This window comes from Pezoporus flaviventris, unplaced genomic scaffold (assembly GCF_033815535.1).
Source record: "Pezoporus flaviventris isolate CSIRO_AGI_PZ_B2104156 unplaced genomic scaffold, CSIRO_AGI_Pfla_v1 ptg000040l, whole genome shotgun sequence".
Lineage (NCBI taxonomy): Eukaryota > Metazoa > Chordata > Aves > Psittaciformes > Psittacidae > Pezoporus > Pezoporus flaviventris.
In genome coordinates, this window is record NW_026892588.1 from 7282024 (window position 1) to 7305176 (window position 23153).

Below are 23153 nucleotides of genomic sequence, written 5' to 3' on the forward strand. Positions count from 1 at the left end.
GCACTTCCAGGGATGAGGCATCCACAACTTTTCTGGGCAAACTATTCCAGTGCCTCATCACCCTCATAGTGAAGAATTTATTCCAATACTTTTAATTTCAGCCCTCGAATACATGTGCAGTTTTGGCTTCGGTTTTTGCAGTGCTCTACTTAGGGATCTTGAGAAGCTACAGATTCACTGGAAGCGCACGCAATGACAAAATACTTCATGGGCTTTTCTGTCAACGTTTGAAAAATTATTTCAGTTGTGTCTACTCCCTTAGTATTAATGATAGTGCACTGGTGGCTGCCTTAGGGTGACTAAAACCTTCTTTGGAGATAGAACTCTTCCAAGAATGAAAAGCAGCAGATAAATGAATGGCAGATGTTTCCTTTTCCTCCCCCTTGCCCCCCAGCTGGCTTTGAAATGGGTATGATTTTTTTTTAATCATCAAACTTCAAGTTTACAAAACAGTAATGGTCAACAAAATGGAGAAGTGATTTCCACGCAGTTGTTAGGAAGTCCTTGGAATTTCTTATGCATGTTCTTCTATGTCCTTTATTGCATTCAAGAAATTACCACGTTTAGCAGACAGGCTGGGCAGTAACTTGGCTTGCTTTGACAGAAATGGAGATAAGACAACTTGCTTTTTAGTAGTTCTCTGCAGCTGTCCAGAAAAAAATAATCAGAAAAGCTCTCCAGTGGGAAGGCCTACTGGTGTTAAAAGGGGAATTTCATTTGAACTGGAGGATTTAAGACTGATTTTCTGCTCTAGCTCTCTCATGATATTACAGTCATTTTCAGTCTACTTTCAGTAGCAGTCGTGCTAATTGATCTCTTCCCAAAAATGTGCTTTGAACTTATCTCGAAGGTTTTGAAAGTTAAAATTCTGTTGAGGATGAAACTATTTCCTGTTGCTCAGATCTAGTGATGTAAAAAAATGAAGTAAAATAGTCTATTGTTACATTTAGCATTTATTGCTTACGTAGACTGATAGATTCTACCCCTGATATCCAACTGATGATTTTGCTTTATTTTTACGTAATAAATTCCACATAGAGAAATCAACTCTTGACTCTGGTTTTGCTGTTCTAAGTGCCTAGGGTAGACATAGTAAAAAATAACATAGATGGTGGACAGTTTGTTAGTTACCCTGCCATGTTTACAGAGTAATTTTCTCTGTGGATTACAGAGAACAGCCTTCTGCAAACTTTAGTTTGCATTGCTTATTATTGGCAGTGTATACATTTAACAGGCTTTCAGCACATGTGTGGATAACTTCTGTGTCCATGAGTTAGACTGCTGCCCCATGCTGCCCTGAGGAGTCTTTTGAAGCAGGTGGGAAGGCTTGGACAGAGCAACTGTGGGGGGTTTGCCAAAAACACATACAGGTTTGCCTTCCAGTGGGGTGGCCTACGGCTGGTAGCAGATCTCAACACAGGTTTTGGTAGAGCTGTGAGTCATGTTCAGAGGATCAGTCAGTTTGGTCAGTTGTATGTGGCACAGCCTTTATCAGCTGGGGAACAGTGAGTCATAAACTTGTGAGTTTCCATCCTTGGTATAGAAAATACCCAAGCTGCTCTTGTGGTTTCATTTAGAAATAAATGAGCTGTGCATAAGTTAAGTCATTTGGCTGTATATTTCAGATCCCCACTGTATGCTGACTGCTGGTATTTTTCACATATTGAAAAGTAGCATCATATTGCCACAAATGGAAAAATGCTTGTTTCTGAGAAAAGTAAACAGGATCTTAATACAAATATTTCTTGCATAGTATAGCCACAAAACTGCTTGCAAGGGTCTGTTCCGGCTGTTTTCCTGTTTAATCTCCTGCCCTTGTTTAACATGACCTCACTTTCGTCTATTAAAAAAACTTCTGCTGCTGAAAAATTTTTCCTCTCTAGTTGTTCACACTATATTATCTTCTTTCAACAAATGAAACAAGTTTGTCTTTTGCTACAGGGACTCCATGCTGCTATTCTGCTTATGTGATTTAAAGGCAAGAATCAATCTTGCAGTATTATCATGTCTACTTGTCTGAAAATGGCTCTTATTGCTCCTCCTGTGCTGAGAACCATCTTCACAGAGAGGCAGAGGAAGATCTGTATTTAAAAATTCCCAGTTACTAATTGCATATATATTGATTTTTGTTATTCTTTCTAATCTCCATCTGCTTTGTTGTCTCACCAAGCTTTTGTGTATTTTAGAATATAGGAACTCATCCAGGATCATATTGTATTTTATTTATATATCATTGTATTTAGCCAAATAATCTATAGAATTAAATAATACCAAACAAATTCAGACATAAAATCTAGGCTTCCTAGACATTCTTGCATCTTGGCTCCAATGTTTGCATTCAATATGTTACTTAAAAAACCACCAGTGGCAGTGATGTTCTGTTAGGCAATTCAGTAAACTGACACGTGTTCAGAAGTCTGAAAGTCTGTTTTAGCAGCTGTTTGTATTGCTTTTGTATGTGTTTTTTTGTATAATAGGTTTAAAAAATATTTGCCTACAGCTTGCAGCCAAATGCTTTCATGTCCCTACCTTATGTTGCTATGTTTCCCTTTATGTATGCATCAGTGCCAAAACTAGTAACAGGTTACTGCTCATGCAGTATATTTTTTAGCCATGACAAGAATGACAGCTTTCATAATATTTGGTTTATTCACCATTCAATTGTTTTAGGCTGTGTAATAAAATACTGATTTGTACTCTAGGATTTTAAATGTTTTTCTTCTTTTCATGAATACCCTTCTTATGATACCACACTCATTGTTATGTTTCACTTTGTGAGGTGCCAGATTGTAATCCTTTGAAATACAGTTTTGGACCATTCACTGGCATACTTCAAATGTTACTGTAAGGCAAAGCAACAATATGATTCATCAAATCATATTTGTGACATCAGATTGTCTGCATATAGAGGGGACACTTGAATTTCCATGAGCATGCACTCATTTGCCTCTGCTGAGATGATCACAGCTGTTAATCCATACTAGTGCAAGTAAGTGTTTATGTGATTTTGATGTATCTCCCAAAGAAATTTGGGTTGTCTTCAATGGTGTGTTTCATTTCAGCAGCTGGGGTGAGTGAATGCAGCCTTTCAGGCAGCAAGGACCTATGATGATGTACAGCTGAAAGTTTATGTCAGGTTTACCTTTTATTGTTTGTCAGCCTTCTTATGGAAGGAAACCTACTGCAGCTTCATCAGAAGTCACCTGATTAAGGTGATTGTGTAAATTAATGTTGCTAATGGTAGAATTTATTCTAAAACTTGCTGATTCCTGCATTATATCAATATTTCACTTCAAATTCCTTAGATAAGAAGGTCACTGAAGAAATGGGGTGGTTTGCCTAACACTGGATGTGTTTAAGAGTGACTCTGTGGAAAACAGTTGTGGGTACAAAGACTTAGCTTCTACCTTTTTAGAGTTGTATTCTAATTGATTTTTCCCTCAGATTTTTTTTTTTGAAGTTGAGAACTATTAGCACGTTTGCCTTGTTTATCACAGGAATTGCAGTTGTGGATCAAACTACTGTTTTATCTACTTCCATATCTTGTCATCATCCAGACCAGATTCTTCAGAACAGTAATCTGTTCTGGTAGACGTCTGTGGAGGATGTAGCACCAAGGGTTTTTGCAAAGTGCATTTTCAGAGGCTTGTTTTACACCCAAAACATTCATTATGCTATTATGTGTTATGGCTTATTATGCTATTGCAGTCTACTGCATAAGCCACAGTGCTTCTGTATTATGTAATTGTGGTCTCCTGTTTTAAAAAGGATGTAATAAAATGAGAAAGGTGCAGAGAAGGGCACAAGAGATTTTCAAAGGTATGAAGCAATAAGGAACAGCTCAATAAAAAAGGTTTTCAGCTTTGGAAAGAGGCACCATAAGGGGAGATTGTAAAAACCCTGGAAAAGAGAAAATTATTTGCTGTCCTTCCCACTGTGGAAACAGAGGGTATCCAATGTAAATAGCAGGTAGCATATTCAAAACAAGCAAGAGAGGATATTTCTTCACTAAACTGACTTAGAAAGTGTGTTCTGCTAGATTGATTGATTTCTCTGTTTATTTATTTAAACAAAACTTCAAATTGTGTATAGTCTATGTCATGGGTTTTAAGCATTTTTGAAAAGCTGTGCCGTTAACACTGCAACTGTTTTTAACTCTTGCTTGAGGTAACATAGTACTACAAATGATTGGGCTAAATAAAATCAGTCTTAGAAGTCATCCAAATAAACTTTTCCTCTGAAAGACTTGTGTATGAAATAAAGCACCAGAGTTCTAGCACATTTTTGTAATTATGGAATAAATGTTATTAAATATTTTTCCTTGCTGTAGGTTGAAATAGATATATTTTTTACTTGAAATATCTAGGTTTCTAGAAGAAGTGTGGATCCTGCAGGTCCTGGGATGATCCCATCTGTTTGACAACATATTCTTGGAAGGGAGGTGTGTGCTGGTTGAAAACATGGTCTATGCAGAGCTGTGTATTCAGATCTCTTTGACAAAACCAATTGTAGTATTGTACCCATCTGATTTCAATACTGCTTTACCTAGTCTCTGTTATCTGGAAGCATGAGACATTTGTGGAGTTGTATTGCCTTAGGCTTCCCATTCTCCTGGTGTGATCAACAAAATCTCCTTAAGGGGTAGATGACTCTGGTATCAAGGTCTCCTGAACTTGTATAAAAATTTTGGGCTGAGCCTAAATGGTAAGAGGGAAGAAAAGCCCTGTGGTTCCCCTCACAGAGCCAGGTGTTTTGGAAAACTGGTTTATGGATGTTTGGGATGGCCTGTCTCATCACAGCCAATTTTATCAGCTACTTAGAAGTTGTTTCATAAACCTCTGGAGTATGAGGCTTGCTGGGGCACTGGAGGGTTTTGCACCAAGTATGGTCTTTTGTCTTTATTTTGGCTGGTGTTGAGCCTGTCTGTTGTTCTTCATTTTCTTTAATATGAGGCAGTGGGAGAGCAAGCCCCTCTTACAAAGTGGGGAGAAAAAATGTGAACTTGTTAAATAGATAAAAGGGTGGAACTGTTTCTCCTTCTGCCAGTTTGACTATTTGGCTGTCAGAGCATTTGGTCTGAGCCTTGACTTCACTGAAGACAAATGTAGGTGGAACACCAGGTGCTTGCTCTGTGAATGAAGGTGAGTTTTCTGCCACACACTGGCCTGCATCGTTTTATTTCATTTTACTACTGGGCAGAAAAAGGTGATGTATCTGGTACCTACTGCTCTACTTAAAATTGCATGTGCATATGGGACCAGTAAAGCAATCTCTGAATATGCTTTTAATAGATTACTCATTGTGACTGTGAAATGCTCAGATGCAATATATGTGGTAATAAAGATTGCAGAAGCATTTACCTGTATCAGCCTGATAAGACGGAGCTCCATGAGAGTAAGTGTATGATAAGTTTCAGTAGTTAAAAGAGTTTGTCTTCCTTTCTTGACTTTTGAGATCTGAATTGTATGGCACTCAGTGCATGAAATAATGACATTTGGTGCCAAGTCAATATGTTGAAGCGTCAGAGAATATCACAACATGTAAAAATGTAGACTGTATACTCTGTGACTGCTGAGTTTTAGCTTCCAATCCTGCAAATGTATTGGTGGAGTTTGTTTTTCATTCATGGCTATTGCCACTGGTTTGTGGTTTGTGCTTCTGGACTTAGCTGTTCTACTTACTTGCAATCCTTGAAGTGTTCTCTGAGTATATCAGAAATCCCTGTCCTTGCCACGGAGAGCATGGTCTAATAAATTGCAAACCTGAAGTGACACACCAGCAAAAATAGAACAGTGGATTTTTACAGTAGGTAATTGGAGGACAGCCATATTCATGTTTGGCAATTTGTCAAGAACTGTACTTATATTCTTAAGGTCTTGCTAGAAGTATATTCCATGGTCGGGTCAGGTGTCTTTGCTTCCTCTCAGCTTCTTGTGCCCCTCCTCACTGGCATAGCATGAGAGACTGAAAAGTCCTTGATCAGAGTAAGCAATACTGAGCAACAACTAACACCGGTGTGTTATCAGCATTGTTTTCAGGCTGAAGCTTAAGCACAGTACTGCACTAGCTGCTAGGAAGGAGAAAAATAAGTGCTACAGTTGAACCCAGGACAACTAGTCATATGGTCAAGAAAACATTTAAAAGGCAATGAATCATGTATGTTAACACTAGTGAATGTTAGTAAGAATATTGTTCCTGTTGGAAATCATATACCTAGTACATTATCTATATGATCTGCTGGTAAGAAATAGATGAACATGGGAGTTACTTGGGTTAGGTTCACCTTTAAAAACACTGACTAGCGCTGTGAAGGTATGTTGTTTTCCTTTGGTGTGTTGAATTTCCATGCAGGATTTAGCGTTGACAGCTTTTGAGACTTTTAAAAAGTGCTTAGAAGAGAACAAGCCAGTACATGCTAACTTAAATTATCTTAATTCACACTGCAGGCCTTTGTAAAGGAATTGCATAGTTGAGATCCAGGTCTGGCCTTGTAGGGCCTGTTCAGATCAGTAGGGTCGCAGTTTATGCATCAAGGAGATCCAGTTCAAATGATGTATTAAATGGTGCTTGCAGAAACAGTGAAAGGGCTTGTGTTTCTCTAATGGAACTGAAGACAAGTGTGGATCCTTCAGGTGAATTCTGTTCCTTTAGCTTATATGGCAGGGTTTTTTTTTTTTGCTGCACATCCATAGGGCTCCTTACACCATCAAATTAATTTCCCTTGCATAGTTATAGGCCAAATAAGATTTCTTCTCGTGTTGGTATGCTGACTTGTACAAATCAAGCACAGTCAGATACCAAGATACAGTGGAAGCAACATCTCGGTGTGCCAAAGTAGCAACATGAAACAGATGCATTGGGTGTTCTTTCTCTTTAGCACTGATGTAAAAATCTGTATTTCATACTATATCTGTAAGCTTTTTGTCATAGTTTGAGCGTGGATATGATTTTTTGTTCTCTGATAATGAAAACATTGAGTATTAATTTGTTCGAGGCTTCCCATTTATTTTGCTATTTAGGCTTTAGGGTTGCTTCACTGGCCCCCTTGTTTAAATATGTAAAGTAGGCATAGGTTTTGAGGTTTCTCTATCTATAAAATAGTTTAATGCAAGCGCTAATATTTCATCAACTAAGTTAAAATGTGAGTGATGAGAAAACTTATGTTAGTACCAATGACAATATGTCTGGGTAAAAAAAGTCTCTTACAGTGCTGCTTCTTACAGAAGCAGTTTACCATGTCACAATTGTAAACACAATTTGCAGCACATTGACTGCTGCCTTACTTTAAATGGCAGTTTCATAAGTAGTTTTGCCTGAAGCATTTTAACACTGAAATGTCAACACATTTTTCTTGTGCTTGACTTTCATGTTCTCCCACAGTCTAGGAAGTCAAGTCCTTTTTTCCTTTAGTGGTCTTTCTCACTGGATCTTTCTCTCTGTTAGTCTATTTTGAGTTTCTTTTTAAATTTTTCTTTCACCCTGTGTCTGTTGCTTTCCTGTTTCTTTTCCTGTGGTCCTCTTTAATTTCCTTGCTGCTGTCTTCCTCCTATTCTTGTTTTTCTCAGGCAGGACTGATTTCCACATTCCCTTTGTCTTCCTTCTTTTTTTGGATTTGGTTGTAATACACCAAGATCCTTAGTGAAGGACATTTTAGGGATTCAGCTTCAGGATGTAAGACTGATAGGGCTGGTCATTGGGAAAGGTAACTAAGCACAGGAACCCCCTAGCTAATCTGTGTGCTCTGCATACTTAATACTGTGTTCCAGTTGCTGTTCTTTTTGACAAAAGTACTGCAGAGCAGACTGTGAAGTCGTGCTAGCAGGGAGCAAAAGACTACCAAAAAAAATTGCCCTTTGCAAGAGGAAGATGTTCTGAGCTCCCACCCAGGCCTCTTGCCAGTTATACTTGGGGAATTACTGTAGATGGAGCGCTCATCTGTTTAGCGACTTTTTTGAAATGCTCTCTTTTCTGTGCTTTTCTGAAATGATCTCTTAATTTTCATCTTGTAATAAGTAAAGATAAAAGGTTTCTTGCTTCTTCTGACAGCCTAGTGACTCCTGATGCGCATGGTAGGATGAGGAAGGTGCTTGCCGGACGTGTTTCAGTGATCATTGAGTAGAAGTTGCAGTTTCATGGCTTGTAGGAGCGCTTAAGAAACACAGAATTCAAATGCTTCTTTATCCTCACTTGCTTAACCAGTGCTCTAGTGCCAGCATAGTCAAGGAGATAGTCAGGAATGCATAACAAGTCAGGAGCTTTATTTTCCCCCCGTTGCCCTCTGTTCACTGGTATCAGTACTAAAAAGCTGAGCATCCTTTGTTCTTCCTAAGCTTTTTCTCAAGTTTCAATTTCCATTTTCTGTCTTTGAAGCGCAGAGAAGAGCAAATATATATAAACAAACCTTCCTACTCAAGCCATAATGCAGTAGACACAATTGAATAGTAGTCAGTGAGGAATTTTAAGAAGAGCTTTTTGAATATTTAATTCCTACAGTAACAGAGCAATTAAAGAACATGCTATTAATATTCATATGGTGTTAGCAGTGGTTCAAAGGAATTTAATATGTTTTACAGTTCATAGAGCATCCTATGCGTTGTGTAGGCCTTCAAAGAATGACCACATCTAGTGGGCTAATAAAAGTCCAGATCTCCCTAGCTATTTTTAATTCTTTGAATTAAGGAATGTCTTTTGTTCTTTGCATAGCACACTTCTCAGCAAAACTCCTCGCAGTTATGTGATGGTACTAGTCTTGTGTGTTTTGTTACCCAAAAATGGTTCTTAAGTGACTATGCAAAGAGCTAAGGCATTGACTGTAAACTGCTGAGATGTTAATAATGAGCCTGCCTCTTCCAGAACTTAGTATGATGTCTCTTTCATCTTTATTAGTGTATCTGCTTTGTAACCTGTTAGAGAGCAAAGCTTAGGAGGTATTTAATATTTGGCTTGATTGCTGCTGCTTAGATCTTTAAAAATATTGATCATCTAAGTGATAGAGATGGTTCACAGAACAAGAGGCCACCAGCAGAAACTAAAACTGAATTTCTTTGTTTTGAGGGATATATTCTTCCTGTGCACCCTAGTTTCTTTCAAAAATGTAATTTGAAAGTTAATATGTTTCATCTAAAGAGTGAGGAGAAGTAATGGTTGCTTGTGGTGTTGTGACACTTAAAACCCCCAAAAAGATCTCTGCAGACAGCCTTGTATGTTTAACTTGCTTACTGATAATAAGAGCACTCATCCTCTTGCTTTGACTTGGTCTCTAAATTCATTACGGCGCTTTTGCATTGCCTACCCTCAGTAAGACTGGATTTAAAGATCTTTACAAGAAAAGTGACACACACAGAGGCAACAGAAATGTTAAAACTTACGCTCTTGACTCTTTCCCTTCTTGCTGGCTTAGGAAAATATGTTAATAGATGTTGAATTAAGACTTCATCAGCAGGTCTGTACTTCATTCACTTAGAAACTGTTACAACTATATTTTACTGCATATAGTGATAATTACTCTGTTGGCAGAGCAGAACTAATCTAATCTGCTTTGGCTGCTGAAATTCGTGAAGGAGCCAGGAATGATTTCTCTGTTGAATTGTTAACCCTGAGTGTACAATACTGTCAGTACCGCAATGGGCCCTTGCTTGGTCTGAGTACCTAGTAATTTGGTTTTAATGGACATAAAGATACTAAAACAAAAAATAAACATGTAATCTAATAGAAGTATAACATCCTCCTGTTTTGGTATGTACTCTTTTGGGATTGATTTGTCTGAGATGTCATGCACTGGGGAGCAGTCCAGCCTGGTTTACGGAAATGAGCCCTTGGTATATAGGAGCAGCTGTAAGTACCTAACATTCTTCCTTTATTGGGTGTGGCTGAAAGAATTTAAAGGAAGCTAGACATTTCCTGTGTGCACATATTATGTAAGAGCTGGTGAAACCCTAGGGTCTGTCCCTCTAGTTACTGTTGCTTTTTTATGCATATAGGATAAAGGTACAATTTAGGTCTTTCTGCTATGTAGCTTTGCTGTAGTCACAGTATCTTGACTTCATGGCTAGAAGAGGTAATGGTGCTGTTTGGCCACAGTAGCAATCTCTTTCTTGGATTTGGACTTGGCAGGATTCAAGCAGCATTAGTATGGAAGTTATGTTACTCCTATCAACACAGATTTTGCAATTCTGAAACAAGCAAGAAGAGAAAAATCTTCAACCCTCAGAGCATTAACCAACTTCCTTGAAGGAAATATTTAGGAGACAAGTTCTGTTTCAGTGCTTTCTTTCACTGAAACAACTTGCACATATCAATAGTGGTGACAAAATGTAGAAAAGCAGTTCTTCCAGTTAAATCCACTATGGCAGTGTTCACATTTCTTCTCACACTCAAGAGATATAACTGCATTACTTTCCTTTTTATATATATATTCTCAAGAACAGAGTGGAAATCAAAATGAAATACTCCCAGCTAATCTGTTCTCATCAGCATCCCAGAAATGGACAGGAAAGGTCAGGACTCCACGTTTTGCAGTAAGTGCTGATGTTTAGGAAGAGCATGTAGGTGTTATGGCAGTGATCTGTTCTTCTGCCTTCTGTTCTGGTGTAATTTTCTAAGACCATAAATAACTAATAAAGAAGTCTCCCATTGTCACAAGTCTGTATGTGCCTTCTTGCATGTAACATCAGTATTTCACAAATTAAAAAGAAAGTGAGTGTGACTTCTGAGATGCATAAATTGAAGCCAGATTTGATAATCTGATTATTTTCCTTTTACATACTTGTTTTGAATGTCTGGCCTTTCCTTGATTATTTTTGTCATAAAATGCTTGCTGTTATATAAAATCCCACCATTTTCTTTTTATGCCTGTAAGGCTGTTTAAAGACTAGGCAAAGACAAATAGCTGCAGCTGTGTAGTTTAGAAAGTAGTGCAATTTAGAAAAGGAATAGAAGAGGAAGATTTCTGGAACTGTTTTGATTGATGTGCCTTGTTTCTCCCACAAGAGGCGAAGCGGATTTAGTGGGCAATTGGCTGAACAAAGTCCTCCTTTTTTTTTTTTTTTTTTTTTTCCCCTTATGTTTTTACTCTTTCATCATAGTTTCCAAGTGATGGTGGCTAGGAGTGACTGGCCTCAGTTCTTGTGCAGTTACTGGGAAGCTCCTGAAGTCTCTGCTGGGCTATGAATGCAACAGGCAAAAATGCCTGGGAAGTATGATGATGAAGGAATGGGTATACAATGTCAGTAAAAGCAAATCATACTGAGGGAACAAGAACACCTTCCCTGACATAGTGACAGTGATTCATATTGTTTTTAATATCCCTTTATAGCTTGGCATCTATTTAGACTATCTCAGGTGTTCAGTGTGTTCTCTGGTTTGTCCTAAATGCCGAATGATTGTGTGTTGGTGCAGATACAAAGACCAGGAAACTGCCAGATACCCAAGTGTTCTTCCTTGCTTGTGACTAAACAACCATAATAAAAAAGGATGTTGAGGTTAAAATAAATACAAGTAGCTGGTTTATTCCATGATGATAATAAGAAAAAGTAAGTTGAAAGTGGATTAAAACTCTGTCTTTCCTAAATACCTGTTTTTTCTTGGCCTTTCAGTTTTCACTTGCTTGACTGGAGTTGCTATACTAGAATTTCATATAAATGTCTCATGGCAGAATTTGATCTTTAGAGCTCTTTGTATTGATCTCTGAACACCCTTAGCAGTGCTTTTAGTACAAAAGATACATCTAGATACTGCATATTAGTCTGTACCAACCAGACCTTTATTCCATTGAAGTAATTCAATGCTAAAACATTTTCTGAGAAATACTTCTAAGGTTATATGAATAGAGTATATATGAAAATGGTTTTTCTTTTTTTTTTCCTTTTGCATTTCATCTTTCACCTCATTAGAGGCCTGGTTAGAGAAATCCTTCTTCCCCGTGGGCAGCTATAGTCCTGTCCGTGCTTTTTGTGTCTAATTAGTAGTTTCTATTCAGTACCCTTTGTAAAATATTTCTATACATTTCTGTCAGCACACATAACCATGTACTGTGTTGAAAAACCCGCAAATCAATGTTGCTTTTTGTGTGAAGTGGCAAACGTTATGGTAGAAAACAGCATGCTTTTTCTGTGGAACTTAATATAATTGGGTTTTCTCACTATTTTTCCCTTTAAGTTCAGACAGATGCACTCCCAATTAAATGAAGCATACTTGTTTTAGGTGGTAGGTTTTTTTTTTTTTCTTTTCAATAAATTTATTTCAATAGATGTTGTGTTAATACTTTTTATAAAATGAAATTCAATGCAGAATGGGCCAGAGGCCACTAAAATTCTAATCTGTTCCAAAAACCATAGTGGTTTATCACAAGAGATTTAGGGTTTCATCAGCTCTGACAATGACAACATTGTTGGTTTGTAGTATGTGTAGCTACTTATGCTCTGAAACATTAAGGTGTTTGAGAAATGTCTTTATAATCTATAGGTATTCATCCTGAAAATGGACCTTGAACCCCAATGGGTTGTAATCTTGTTGATCTGTCTCTGGGTGCTGGGTGTGCTATCCTTTCATGGTACACCTGGAGATGGGTGAAGCACGAGATGTATTTTCCACTAGTGTAAACATTTTTGGACTTGTGGGTTATACTTCACTACTGCAATATTTTTAGTGGTCTGTGTAGTAAGAATTTCAGACTGCCATCTACTAATACTGCCATGTAAGGGCAGGGGGAAAAGGCAGCATTAACTTTTTCAAGAGAAAATTTTCTAGTTAGGTTATTTTTTAAAGAAGAGAAATTGGTTCTTGTGCTGAAAGACAACATTTCCTGTGGAGGAGACATTTGGAGGTTAGACCAAGTTGAGGGATATTTAGATCTCCTTGTTGCATCTCTGAGAACTGAGTATCCAACTGCTCTTTATGCCTTTAATGATCTCCCTTGTGGTGTACCAAAGTGTAATGTTTTACTTTGAAAAAGAAACACAATAATGTAGTTGGTTTCCAAATATCCTGAGGACTGTACTTACTAATGAGAGACTGCAGACTAATGGTGCCTTTTTGTTATTGCCAGAGAGGAGGATTGTCTTTTATGGAACTTCCTAGATTTCAGGTGTGTGCTCTTTTTTAATTTGAAGGTTTCTCTTACAAATTTGTACTTCCTCATGCTATAACCACAATGATGAAAATCTTTGGTTGCATTGAGAAAATTGTTTCTGTAGATGATTACAATATGAAGTTTTGGAAATATTTCTGAAAGTTTTCTTGGGAATGTAATCAAATAACTTCTCCAAAACATGAGTAGCATATAATGAGGTGGTCGGGGTTTTTTGTTTGTTAGTTTGGTTTTGTTTTTTGTCATTTGGTCATATATTTTATTGCCAAATGAGTGCATATAAACGTGAAAGTATTTTCAGTTTTAGTAGTCTCACAGTTTTATCCTTGCAACTAGTGTGGTTAGCTTAATAGTTTAATAATGAGCCTTTCATTTTACAAGAGAAAATTGATGGATACCAAAACATTAGATGTCCAACTAAACTCACTAAGCAGTCTTTGAACTCGTGGGGGTTTAGAGTGTTTTGTCAGGAGGCCTTTTCCACAAAAGGCACTGCTCATTGATGATGTCCCATATCATGTGCAAGTAGTTTTGGCAAATGCTTGTCTATGGTTTCTAGAATCTACAAAAAAATGCAATATAAGTGCTCTATTGTCATATGGCTATTGAATATGAGATTATAATTATGTCAGGCCTCTTTAACATATGATACATGTTAAGTGCACTTTGTTGCTTAATGAGTTAGCGAGTATTTAAAGAAAGAAAAAAGGGGTGGGAGGATGGGGGATTAGATTCTTTTTTCGTCTGTCTGTTAGCATATTCCAAAGAAATTAATTTACAACTCACAGTGTAGGCACTTTAACATTTCCTTTGAAACATGTGTGCTAAGAGAAACCTAATTTCTTGTTAATACTCTTTCCCATTTATTTGCCTAAAATTTGTAATAATTTAAACATAAAAGGCTGATGTCACAAAATTCTCTCCAAATTTGAAGTAACCAGTAAATCTTCTTGACTAAATGCTGCCATCTTTTTTGTAGGAGACATCTATTAAGAATAATTGGAAGAATTTCATGGAATGAGAAGCAAAAGAAAACTGTGTGCATAACTGCTAATAGATTAAACAGTTATTTTAGTTGTATTAAGAAGCTGCATGCAACTCCCTGATATGTTCTTTAGCAAATCTAGGTCACATTTTATGCCCATGACAGCTGCTGTCTCTCCCTTAAGTTTTTGCTGTCTTTAGAGATAAACAATGCAGCTGTAAACTTTCTTTGCACTGGCAGGCAAACAAATCTAAGCTCAAAATGTAAATTAAAAATGTAGGTTTTAAAGAAGCGGCTGAATTTTCCAGTGAGTGGAAAAAAAAAATCAGTGGAGGTGGAAATTTCAGTTGAAGAAAGTTAATTGGTGTTCAAGTTGAATTGGTATTCTGCATTGGACCAAGCTGCTGGCCCTTGAAGGCTTTTAAGAAAAACAGTAAAAACAGTGGGGAAAAAAAAAAATCAATTGGAAAACAGTAATCACTCCGTATGTGCCATCCTGTTTTGAAAGCTGCAGAATCCCAAACCAGCCAATCGTTTGATTCTTTCTGCCGGTATCGTGGAGGAAGTGGCATATATGTTTCTCATTTCTTAGTCTTCTAACCTTGTAATTTAGACTTGAAAATTATAATCTTTACAAAACAGAGAAGCTTGTGATTTTGACTAAGCAAGCTAGACTAATTTTTCACATTTCGCCAGGTATAAAAGCAGTCTGGTGTAAATATAGGGTTGTCCTAGAGCAGCCCAGTATATAGCACGGCACTGGCTGCCCCATCTGAGCTGGGAGCATATGCAGTTGGGGGTTTTGGGAGTGGAGGGGGGGTTGAAGGCTACAGCTCTGCCTGGTACATCTGTGGCCCCTTACACTTGATGTGGCAGTTGTCAGTTACAGATGCCTTCCTGTGAGCTACAGCTTGTACAGAGATTGCATTTGTGGTGCTTTGTGATGAGTCTGTTGGCTGTTTTCTTGATGTCAACAACTACTAGAGTTGTCTACTCTTGAAGCTTCTCTTGTTGAATCTGAGCCTCACATGTGCAACCTTTCTCTAAATTGGATCTATCAGGTGCTCTGTCTTTTTTGTGTCTGGCTGGTTAGTTCTATGTAAGACAGGAATTAGGGCTCCCTGTTGAATTGATATTTTGTTCTCTCATGTTGAAGGCGAAGCAGTGACATATTACATCTGAGTGAGCAGTCTGGGTGTTTATTACTTGGTGCTCACAAAAAGTATGTCTGTGACATTTGGTCAGTATTAAGGAAAAAAACCACTGCTTTTATAAACAGCATTAAATTGGACCATATAGCAATTCTGTGATCTCTCCTAATGTAAATGATCCTCATCCTCATAAATCTGTTATAAGAGGCAGAGGTCTAGCAACTCAGTTTTAATATTGAGTTGCTGTATCAGTACTTTCAAAATGCATATCCAAATCACAGTGCTGGGTAATTTGTTGTTTATAAATGTCATGTTTGCTTTTGTGCTGTACTGCATAGTGGGTTGTAAGACTCCTGAACAGCACCTTTATGGAGCTAGTGTCTTCATAAGGTACTAGTACCCTACATTGCTAATCATTATCCAGAGTGGATATTGTGCCTTTTAGCTATGCCTCTAGTTATTGCAATGCTATTAATAGGTATTGTCTTTTGTACTGGTGAGGTATTTATTTATTTATTTTTAATAAACATCTACAGGAAAATGCATTAAAATTCTTGTAAGGAGAGCACTATGGCAGAAGCTTTGTGCTTTTCAAGACTTGGATGATCAGTGATTTATGTGGATAAATTCAAGTGAAGGTTAACTTTTGTACTTTGATTCAGTACAGAAATCAAGGTGGCTTGGGAATCTTTAATCTCCACTAGATAAGTTGTAAATGATTTCTTGATTGCGTATATCATCTGCTCTCGTGCTCCAGATGGAGAATATGTATTTGTAATGTCTTTAGTGTGTTAAAATAGTCCATATGTGTTCATTAAGCGTTCAGTCTAGACTTTTATGTTAAGAGCTTGATGTATGGAGAGTAACTTTCTCACCTTAATATTTATTTATTTATATAATATTATTTAGTGTTTATTAGTTTTGCTCTACACTGTCTGTAGAGACCTGAAAAGTAAGTTTGTATTTAGAATAAATTTTATCTAGTAGCATATTGTCATTTGTCATAGGATCATTGAACAATTTGAGTTGGAAGAGACCTCAAAGCTCATCCAATTCCACACCCCCTGCCATGGGCAGGGACACCTTCCACTGGACCAGGTTGCTTCAAGCCCCACCCAACCTGGCCTCGAACGCTGCCAAGGACTGGGCAGCCGCAACTTCCCAATAACCTCCTTTCTTACTGTTTATGTCAAAAGAGAGAAAATAGTTTCTGTTCACAAAGTGTCTACTCAGAATTTGGTTAATGCTTTTGAATCTGAAGGTAACTTTTATGGCTGAATTAGAACCTGTGGAAGATCATACCATAGTGAAAGTGATGACTTGCAAATAATTGCATGGGTGGATATTCATTACCAAAAGAGAACACAAGTTGTTAACGGACAGTTGATATTTAGTATCAGTGACTATTTGTTACAAAAGCAAGCATACAAGTCGCTAATGACACTTGATACTTTGTACCAGTGAATATTTGTTACCAAAGGGAGTGTACATGTTGCTAGTTGATACTTCATGCTTAGTATTTCTGTTTTCTTTCCCGTAGTTTCTTTGCTTGAAGAATATAAGGACTTTTCTTTCGGCATGTTGTGAAATATTTGGGATGAAGAAAAGTGAACTTTTTGAAGCATTTGATTTGTTCGATGTGAGAGATTTTGGGAAGGTAAGGATCTTTTTAATTATATCCTGAGTAATGCCTGTGCTCTACTGCTTGAGTGCTTTAGAACTCCACTTGGTATATGTGGTGTAGGAGTTAAGAAGTTGTGAGTAATTGAGGGCAGAGAAATATCCCTGGTAGGAAAGCTCTGAAGGTGTGAAAAGCATTAAATTAACCCCCCCCCCCCCCAAATGCCCCAGAACCAAAACCAAACAACAAAAAAAAAACCAACAAAAAAACCCTACAAAACCCCAAACACCTCCCCCCCAAAAAAAACCAACCCAGACTGAAACATGCTGAGTTAAAGGTACATGAAATGTGTGAAGATGGGCAAGTGCTGTCTAGTGGAATAATTTTTTACATAAATAGTGGGGAATCAGGAGTACTGGGCCTACACAATGCCCATATGTCACAGAACAATTGGCATATGGCACAGAACAATTTTCCATAGTCTCAAGTGCTCAGAATTCACCTATGTAAATTTAGCCCTTGTAAGTTTTCTTTTTTTTGGCAGTTAGGTTTAAAATCTGATGGTTTTTCTAACCTGCTGTAAAGCTCATACATAGCTATGGTGGGTTAATGTGACTACCCTCATTTACACAGCCTGAAATATATTCTGTAAGTCTATGATTAGTTATTCTGCATGTAAAAGCTTTTTCCAGTTCATTGTTCACAGCCTCCTACATACCTGTTTGATCTGTCATTGCCAGCATATATTCAGTTCTGCTTTGGTTTCTGCTTTTGAGTCATAGGGTATCATTACTCTAATTTCACAGGAGAGGTCTAAAAATTACCTGAAGTAGCACCAAAAATATTGACTTATTCAAATTTAGTGTATTTCAAGCATTATTGCTTTTTAAAAGAGATCATAATTTTACTATCAAGTTTTTATGTGCTGCTCTTTTTACAAGTAGGCATAGAGGTAAAGATGATGTAAGAGTGGAAGCATGAATCAGGGCTACAGTATGACTATTTGGAATGGTTCAGTGATTACTGTTAACCAAAATGTCTAATTATTTTTCTGAACCTTTTGTCTGGTTTTAAGTCCCTTTGAGTATATAATTAGACAATTAAATCCACTTGTTCTTTAGTCATGCTGAACATGTTTTGTCCTTATATAAATTACACTTAAGATAAAGCTTTTGTTAAAATGTGACTTTTTTTTTTGCAAATGCACTGTATTGCTTATTAAAAATGAGATTTTATTTTGTTTTGTGCAAATAGCAGAGGAATTAAAATTGTTGGTTTTGACATTTTTGGTGCAGTAGAAATGTCTTACTTATGGTGTCCCTTATTTAATCATGTATCTTAAGATATGTGACCTTAGTAAACTCGCGTATCTTAATGCTTGCTTCAGATCTTTAAGACCTGTCCTAATGCATAGAATTTTTAAACAGTTGTATCTTCTAGTTAGTTGCTGAGAGTTTCAAACTGTGTGCCACATAACCATAACCAGCTTGTTTAATACAGTCTAGTTTTGAAGTCTTTTGCAGTGTGAATCATTATTGCAGCATCACTGAATACCCAGTAAACAAGTTCAGAATTAAAGCTGAATTGAATCTAACAAATGTTTCTGGCACTTTTTAATTGTCATTTTAACAAAATTTATTTTGGAATACAATTTCATGTATGTAGAATTATTGGCTTTAAAAACCCCAAGCATTTTCCATTCATGATATTAGTATTACTTTTACTCTTCCAAAGTAAAGTTGAATGCAGAGATTTTATTTTTTTGGCCATGCTTGTTGCCACAGTATAGCAGGAATATACTGATTATTCCTGGTGATGGTATTTGAGTGCTAGCAATGGTGATAGTCCTTGTAAGCAAAAGTTTCTCTAGTCTTGGACACTTTAGTGGCCTTTGTCACCTTTCTTGGAAAGCTACCAAGTAAAAACGTGGTGACAAACTTGAATGAGACTTGTGTGTGGGCTCCTTTAATGCAGCTAACTATGTGCATAGTAACATCTGCTTGTGCAGAGGTGGAGGTGCTAGATTGAACAAGCCCGTGCAATCATTGCAATAGCTGTGTTTGGCATGGTTTTAGGTGCATAATGGCTCTGCTATTCAGCTGTTTCCACTGCGTGCTTATGTGGAAGCTTGCCACACACAAGTGGAGGTAGCAATATACTGTATTTAGATAGGCTGATCTGTATATTTTACTAGCCTCTGCAAATGAGTAGTTAAGCTTCCTAAAGCAGTTGGTCAAGTTGATGGCATTAAGATAGTGGAGGGGAAAATTACAACTTGATTAAAATGTATGGTCAGACCTGAGTTAATTCTGTAGTTTTAAGTATACTGTTTGTGTATCTGTAAAGTGGCATGGGTTTTAAATTGCTATCTGATAATGTACTTTGGAAATTCTGCTTGCTAGTAGCAGCAGTGAGAAAAAGCTTGTATTTTTCAAGTTGATATTTGCTTGGCAACTTCCCCCCCACCTTTTTTTATTCCTAAGAATAACAACCTTAATGTAGTCCTGAATCTCCAGTGTTCTTGAATTGAAATTGCTTATATGCAAAAGGCCAAAAAACAAGTGCTGAAGATTTTTCCTGCTACTGCAACCAAGTCATTCTGCTATTTCTAAGAGTTCTGTGAATTGCATTCCTTAATACAAAATATGAATGATCTTAAATTGATTTTAAGCACATACAAAAAACATGATAAGGTTTAGAAATGCTCTGTTTTCCAGTTGTTGACCAAATAGGTGATGGAATGATCTACAGCCTCTAACACATTTGAATGTCCTGAAAGTTGTCTTGGGATGTCAGCAGTTGGCGACTGCTCATTAGTGGTGAGATGTAAATAAACTGTAACTGGAATGACTCCATAAGCCTTATGTATTTGGTACTTTTAAATGCTTTAGTTGAATTTATGAAGAAATGATTACTGAATTTGTCATCATATGATGGAGTATTCTGCTTAATATAACAAATTTCAGTGACTTTTAAGCATGCTAATGGAGGGAACTGCAGCAATATGTAAATGAACAATGAGCCTTCAAGGAGATAAGATTGACAGGAAAAATGAGATGAGAGACCTGGTGATGGAAACTGTCATTCTGATGTTTTTCATTGCTGAAGAAAATGGCAGCAAACCCCTGTGTCTCATAGAAGTAGCAGCTGTATGCTGCCTGTAGAATTTTAAGACTTTTGACGGCCTTGTGAAATACTCATTACAAAATGTTTGCTGTAATGGTGGAACTTACATTTTATAGCTAGGTCTAAATGAGCTGTTTTCAGATGCTTTGACGTAATGTATGAAAATGTGACTTGAACTTTGTGCTCCACTATGCAGAGACTCTTTGATCTTTCTGTGATCGGAGGAAAAAGAAGGGTGTATATGGTGGGGATAGGGATCAGGCATGAAGCTTAAGAGGCAACATGTAAATAGTCAGAGAATATGTAAAGAAACAGGAAAGCAGGTAACCTCATGAGTATGTTTTTTTTTAGTGTCTATTTTCTGTATGAATATTGATATCAGCTGTTACAAGATGAGGTTTTTCTTCCATTTCATGTATAACAGCAATGATTTTCTTATTTTTTAGACTGACTGTGCTTAAGAAAAGAGGGGCTGCATTATACAGAAATAGGAGGATTCTTAAATTATACTTTCTAAAATGACATAAAACTTGTGTTTTCCTGGGGTTCTACAGTATTCACCCATTCTCAGTCACCTTTCTATCAGTAAATTTCATTGTTGATGCATTAAGCTCCTGACAAAGCATGAAATGCCCTCCCACGCCCACGAGGTGCCAGACAGTGTTTTCATTATGAATTCCATGCTGGAGAGTCATTTTTCACTACCACAGGGTTGTCAGGTTCTTCCTTTCTACCTGTGTGCCAGAATCAACAAGTAATGTTGATACTTGCTCTTTCAGCTCTCTGAGCCCTGCACAGTCCTCAACAGCAGCCTTTGCTGTTTGGTACACCACAACAAATTGTTGCTATCCCTATTCTCTGAAGGAAGTTTGCAACTAATGTGTTGCAGAAATGGGAGTCTGAGGATTAGTACTAGCACATGTTGATGTTGACAGATGCTCCCTGGCCTCAGAGCTGGGTTTGAGGTCTCATGGGGGAAAATAGTGTCCAGATATTGTCAGAAAAAGAACTTTGTGTACTCTGCTTTTAAATATTCTAAGCAACATATAACTAAACACAGTGGGTTTTTTATGACATAACTGATCTAACATGAACACAACCATAAACTCTTCTAGTAGAGATCTTGCAATAGATGTTCTAGAAATAACATAAAGCATTCAATCCTGATTATAAAAGGGGGGTGGGGATGAGGGATGATCAAATATCAACTACTACCAATCTAACAAATACCCAATTGTTTAAAAGCATATACCATAATGTCTAATGTAGCTAACTATCCAGTTGCACTTAAAAGGCTAATTTATGTAAAAGCAAGAAACTGCTGTGAAAACATTGAATGCGTATACTAAGGCCATGAATTTTGTTGATCATTTTAGTCACTCCCTTAGTGTAAAGGAAATCCAGGTTGTGATGCAGCAAAAATTCATGCTGAAATTGAAGATCCTGGTATGTTAGTATTCCCTTTGGTTTAACAGATTCCAGGAAGATCAGGCAGATGTGCATGAGATACACACACCAAAATCAACACAACAAAGAACAACAGTTATAAAAAAAAATATACCATTAAGAAAAGCATGAGGAGGAAAAATGCTTAGGAAATATTCAATAAAATTGAAGCAGTTGAGATTAACCTCAGTTGTTGTATGTTTTATTTAGTGCATTTAATGAGTGAGGTAATAGAGCAAAATATGAGCACTTTAATAATGTTGTATGAAAACTGCAGAACATTGGGGAGCATGCCAAGACATTATACCATAATTTTTGAAAAGAAAATTAAAATGAAGAAGAGAAATGAACAGGTAAAAACAAGACTTTAATTATTGACAGAGCCCTGTCTTCATTTTCTGAGCTTTTTTATTGGCAGAAAGAGCTTAGTGATTTGCTCAACTCAAGTTGCTTTTAGGAGTAGCATTTTAATGTTTTCAAGTGTGTCACCGAGATGGACTGGTTTGGGATGAATGTTACTGGAACTCTTTCAAGGTGTACTTGTGAATGTGGGAGAATGAAAACACGGAAGATACAGACAGGTTCCAGCTTCCTTCTCTGTGGAAATGCTTTGTAAAAAAATGAGCATTGAAAAAAAATGATCAAGAAAACACAAAACACTAGGCTGTTGCAAGACTGCTAAAATGCTTGGCATTTATGGAAGATTTTGTTAGATATTATTTCTATCTGTGTAGAGTTACATAAAGGTTAAGCACTAAGAGCCTCCCTTAAATCATAACAAAAAGTGTCTTTGAGCCCCAAAGAACATAAATCACAGTTTTGGGCAAAGTGATGAGGTGGGTGAGCAAGTGGAATGAAAAAGGGTGTAGCTCTTAACCACTTTTCTGAAGTCTTTGAGAGTTTACAGAATATATTGTGTGACAGTGAAAACCATTGCAAGCACTAGATAAATTTAATGTACTTATCTGTAATAATTTGTTGCAGTGATGATCACCAAAGAATCTGTACAAATTCTTAGGCATATAACTATAATATATAACATGTAATGAAATAAAAACAGCATGAACTTATAGCTTCTACGTGAGCTTATGTACTTAGGCCTCAATATTTCAGGTCTTGAATGTTCTTATGACAGCATACGATCAGACTGTCGCCTCTCTAGTCTTTCCAAATGAATCTTCATGAGTTTCTTAGAGGTTTGTCATAATGTTTCAAGTTATAATATTTGCTTCCATGTGATGGAAACTAATGATAATCATATTTTTTAATCATATTTTTTGACCACATCACAAACTGTTGAACATGGCTCAAGTATTTGATCATCAATGAAAAATTCTCACCCAGGGAGTGCTTGGAATGTTTTGTAAGTAGCAGAAGACTTTCGATCCTTATACGATGCACTTTTTCTGTTCAGCTTTTTGGCAAATGTGACCGAGGTTGGAAATTGAAGATTAATGAGAAACTGCTAATCTGAAAGAATAAAACTGAGTTTCAGAGCACATTTTTCTGTTGACCTTGCCCAAATGGTAGGTGAATCTGATTCACGTATCCTGGTGACACTGAACTTGTAGCATTGAATTCTGGTAGAATCCATTTCTCCTTAAGGTGGAAGCAGTTTTGGAGGAAGACAGTGGCAGCTTGAGTAGGTTTAACAGGGCTTAAGATTTCTGTCTTCTCAGGTGTTTGCTTATAGATGTGTTTTAAAACTATTTTTAAACAGGGAATTAATTCCCTGCA

The 23153-nt window shown here is 37.0% G+C and overlaps 1 protein-coding gene across 3 annotated transcripts in view; it reads left to right on the forward strand.

Annotated features, from left to right (window-relative positions):
• VAV3 (vav guanine nucleotide exchange factor 3) overlaps window positions 1-23153 on the forward strand; it is a 165293-nt gene that overhangs the window by 14249 nt on the left and 127891 nt on the right. For all 3 annotated transcript variants that reach the window (XM_061465174.1, XM_061465176.1, XM_061465175.1), the window contains exon 2: window positions 16764-16880. In XM_061465174.1, coding sequence (XP_061321158.1) covers window positions 16764-16880 — 117 coding nt within the window. The remainder of the gene's footprint in view (window positions 1-16763; window positions 16881-23153) is intronic.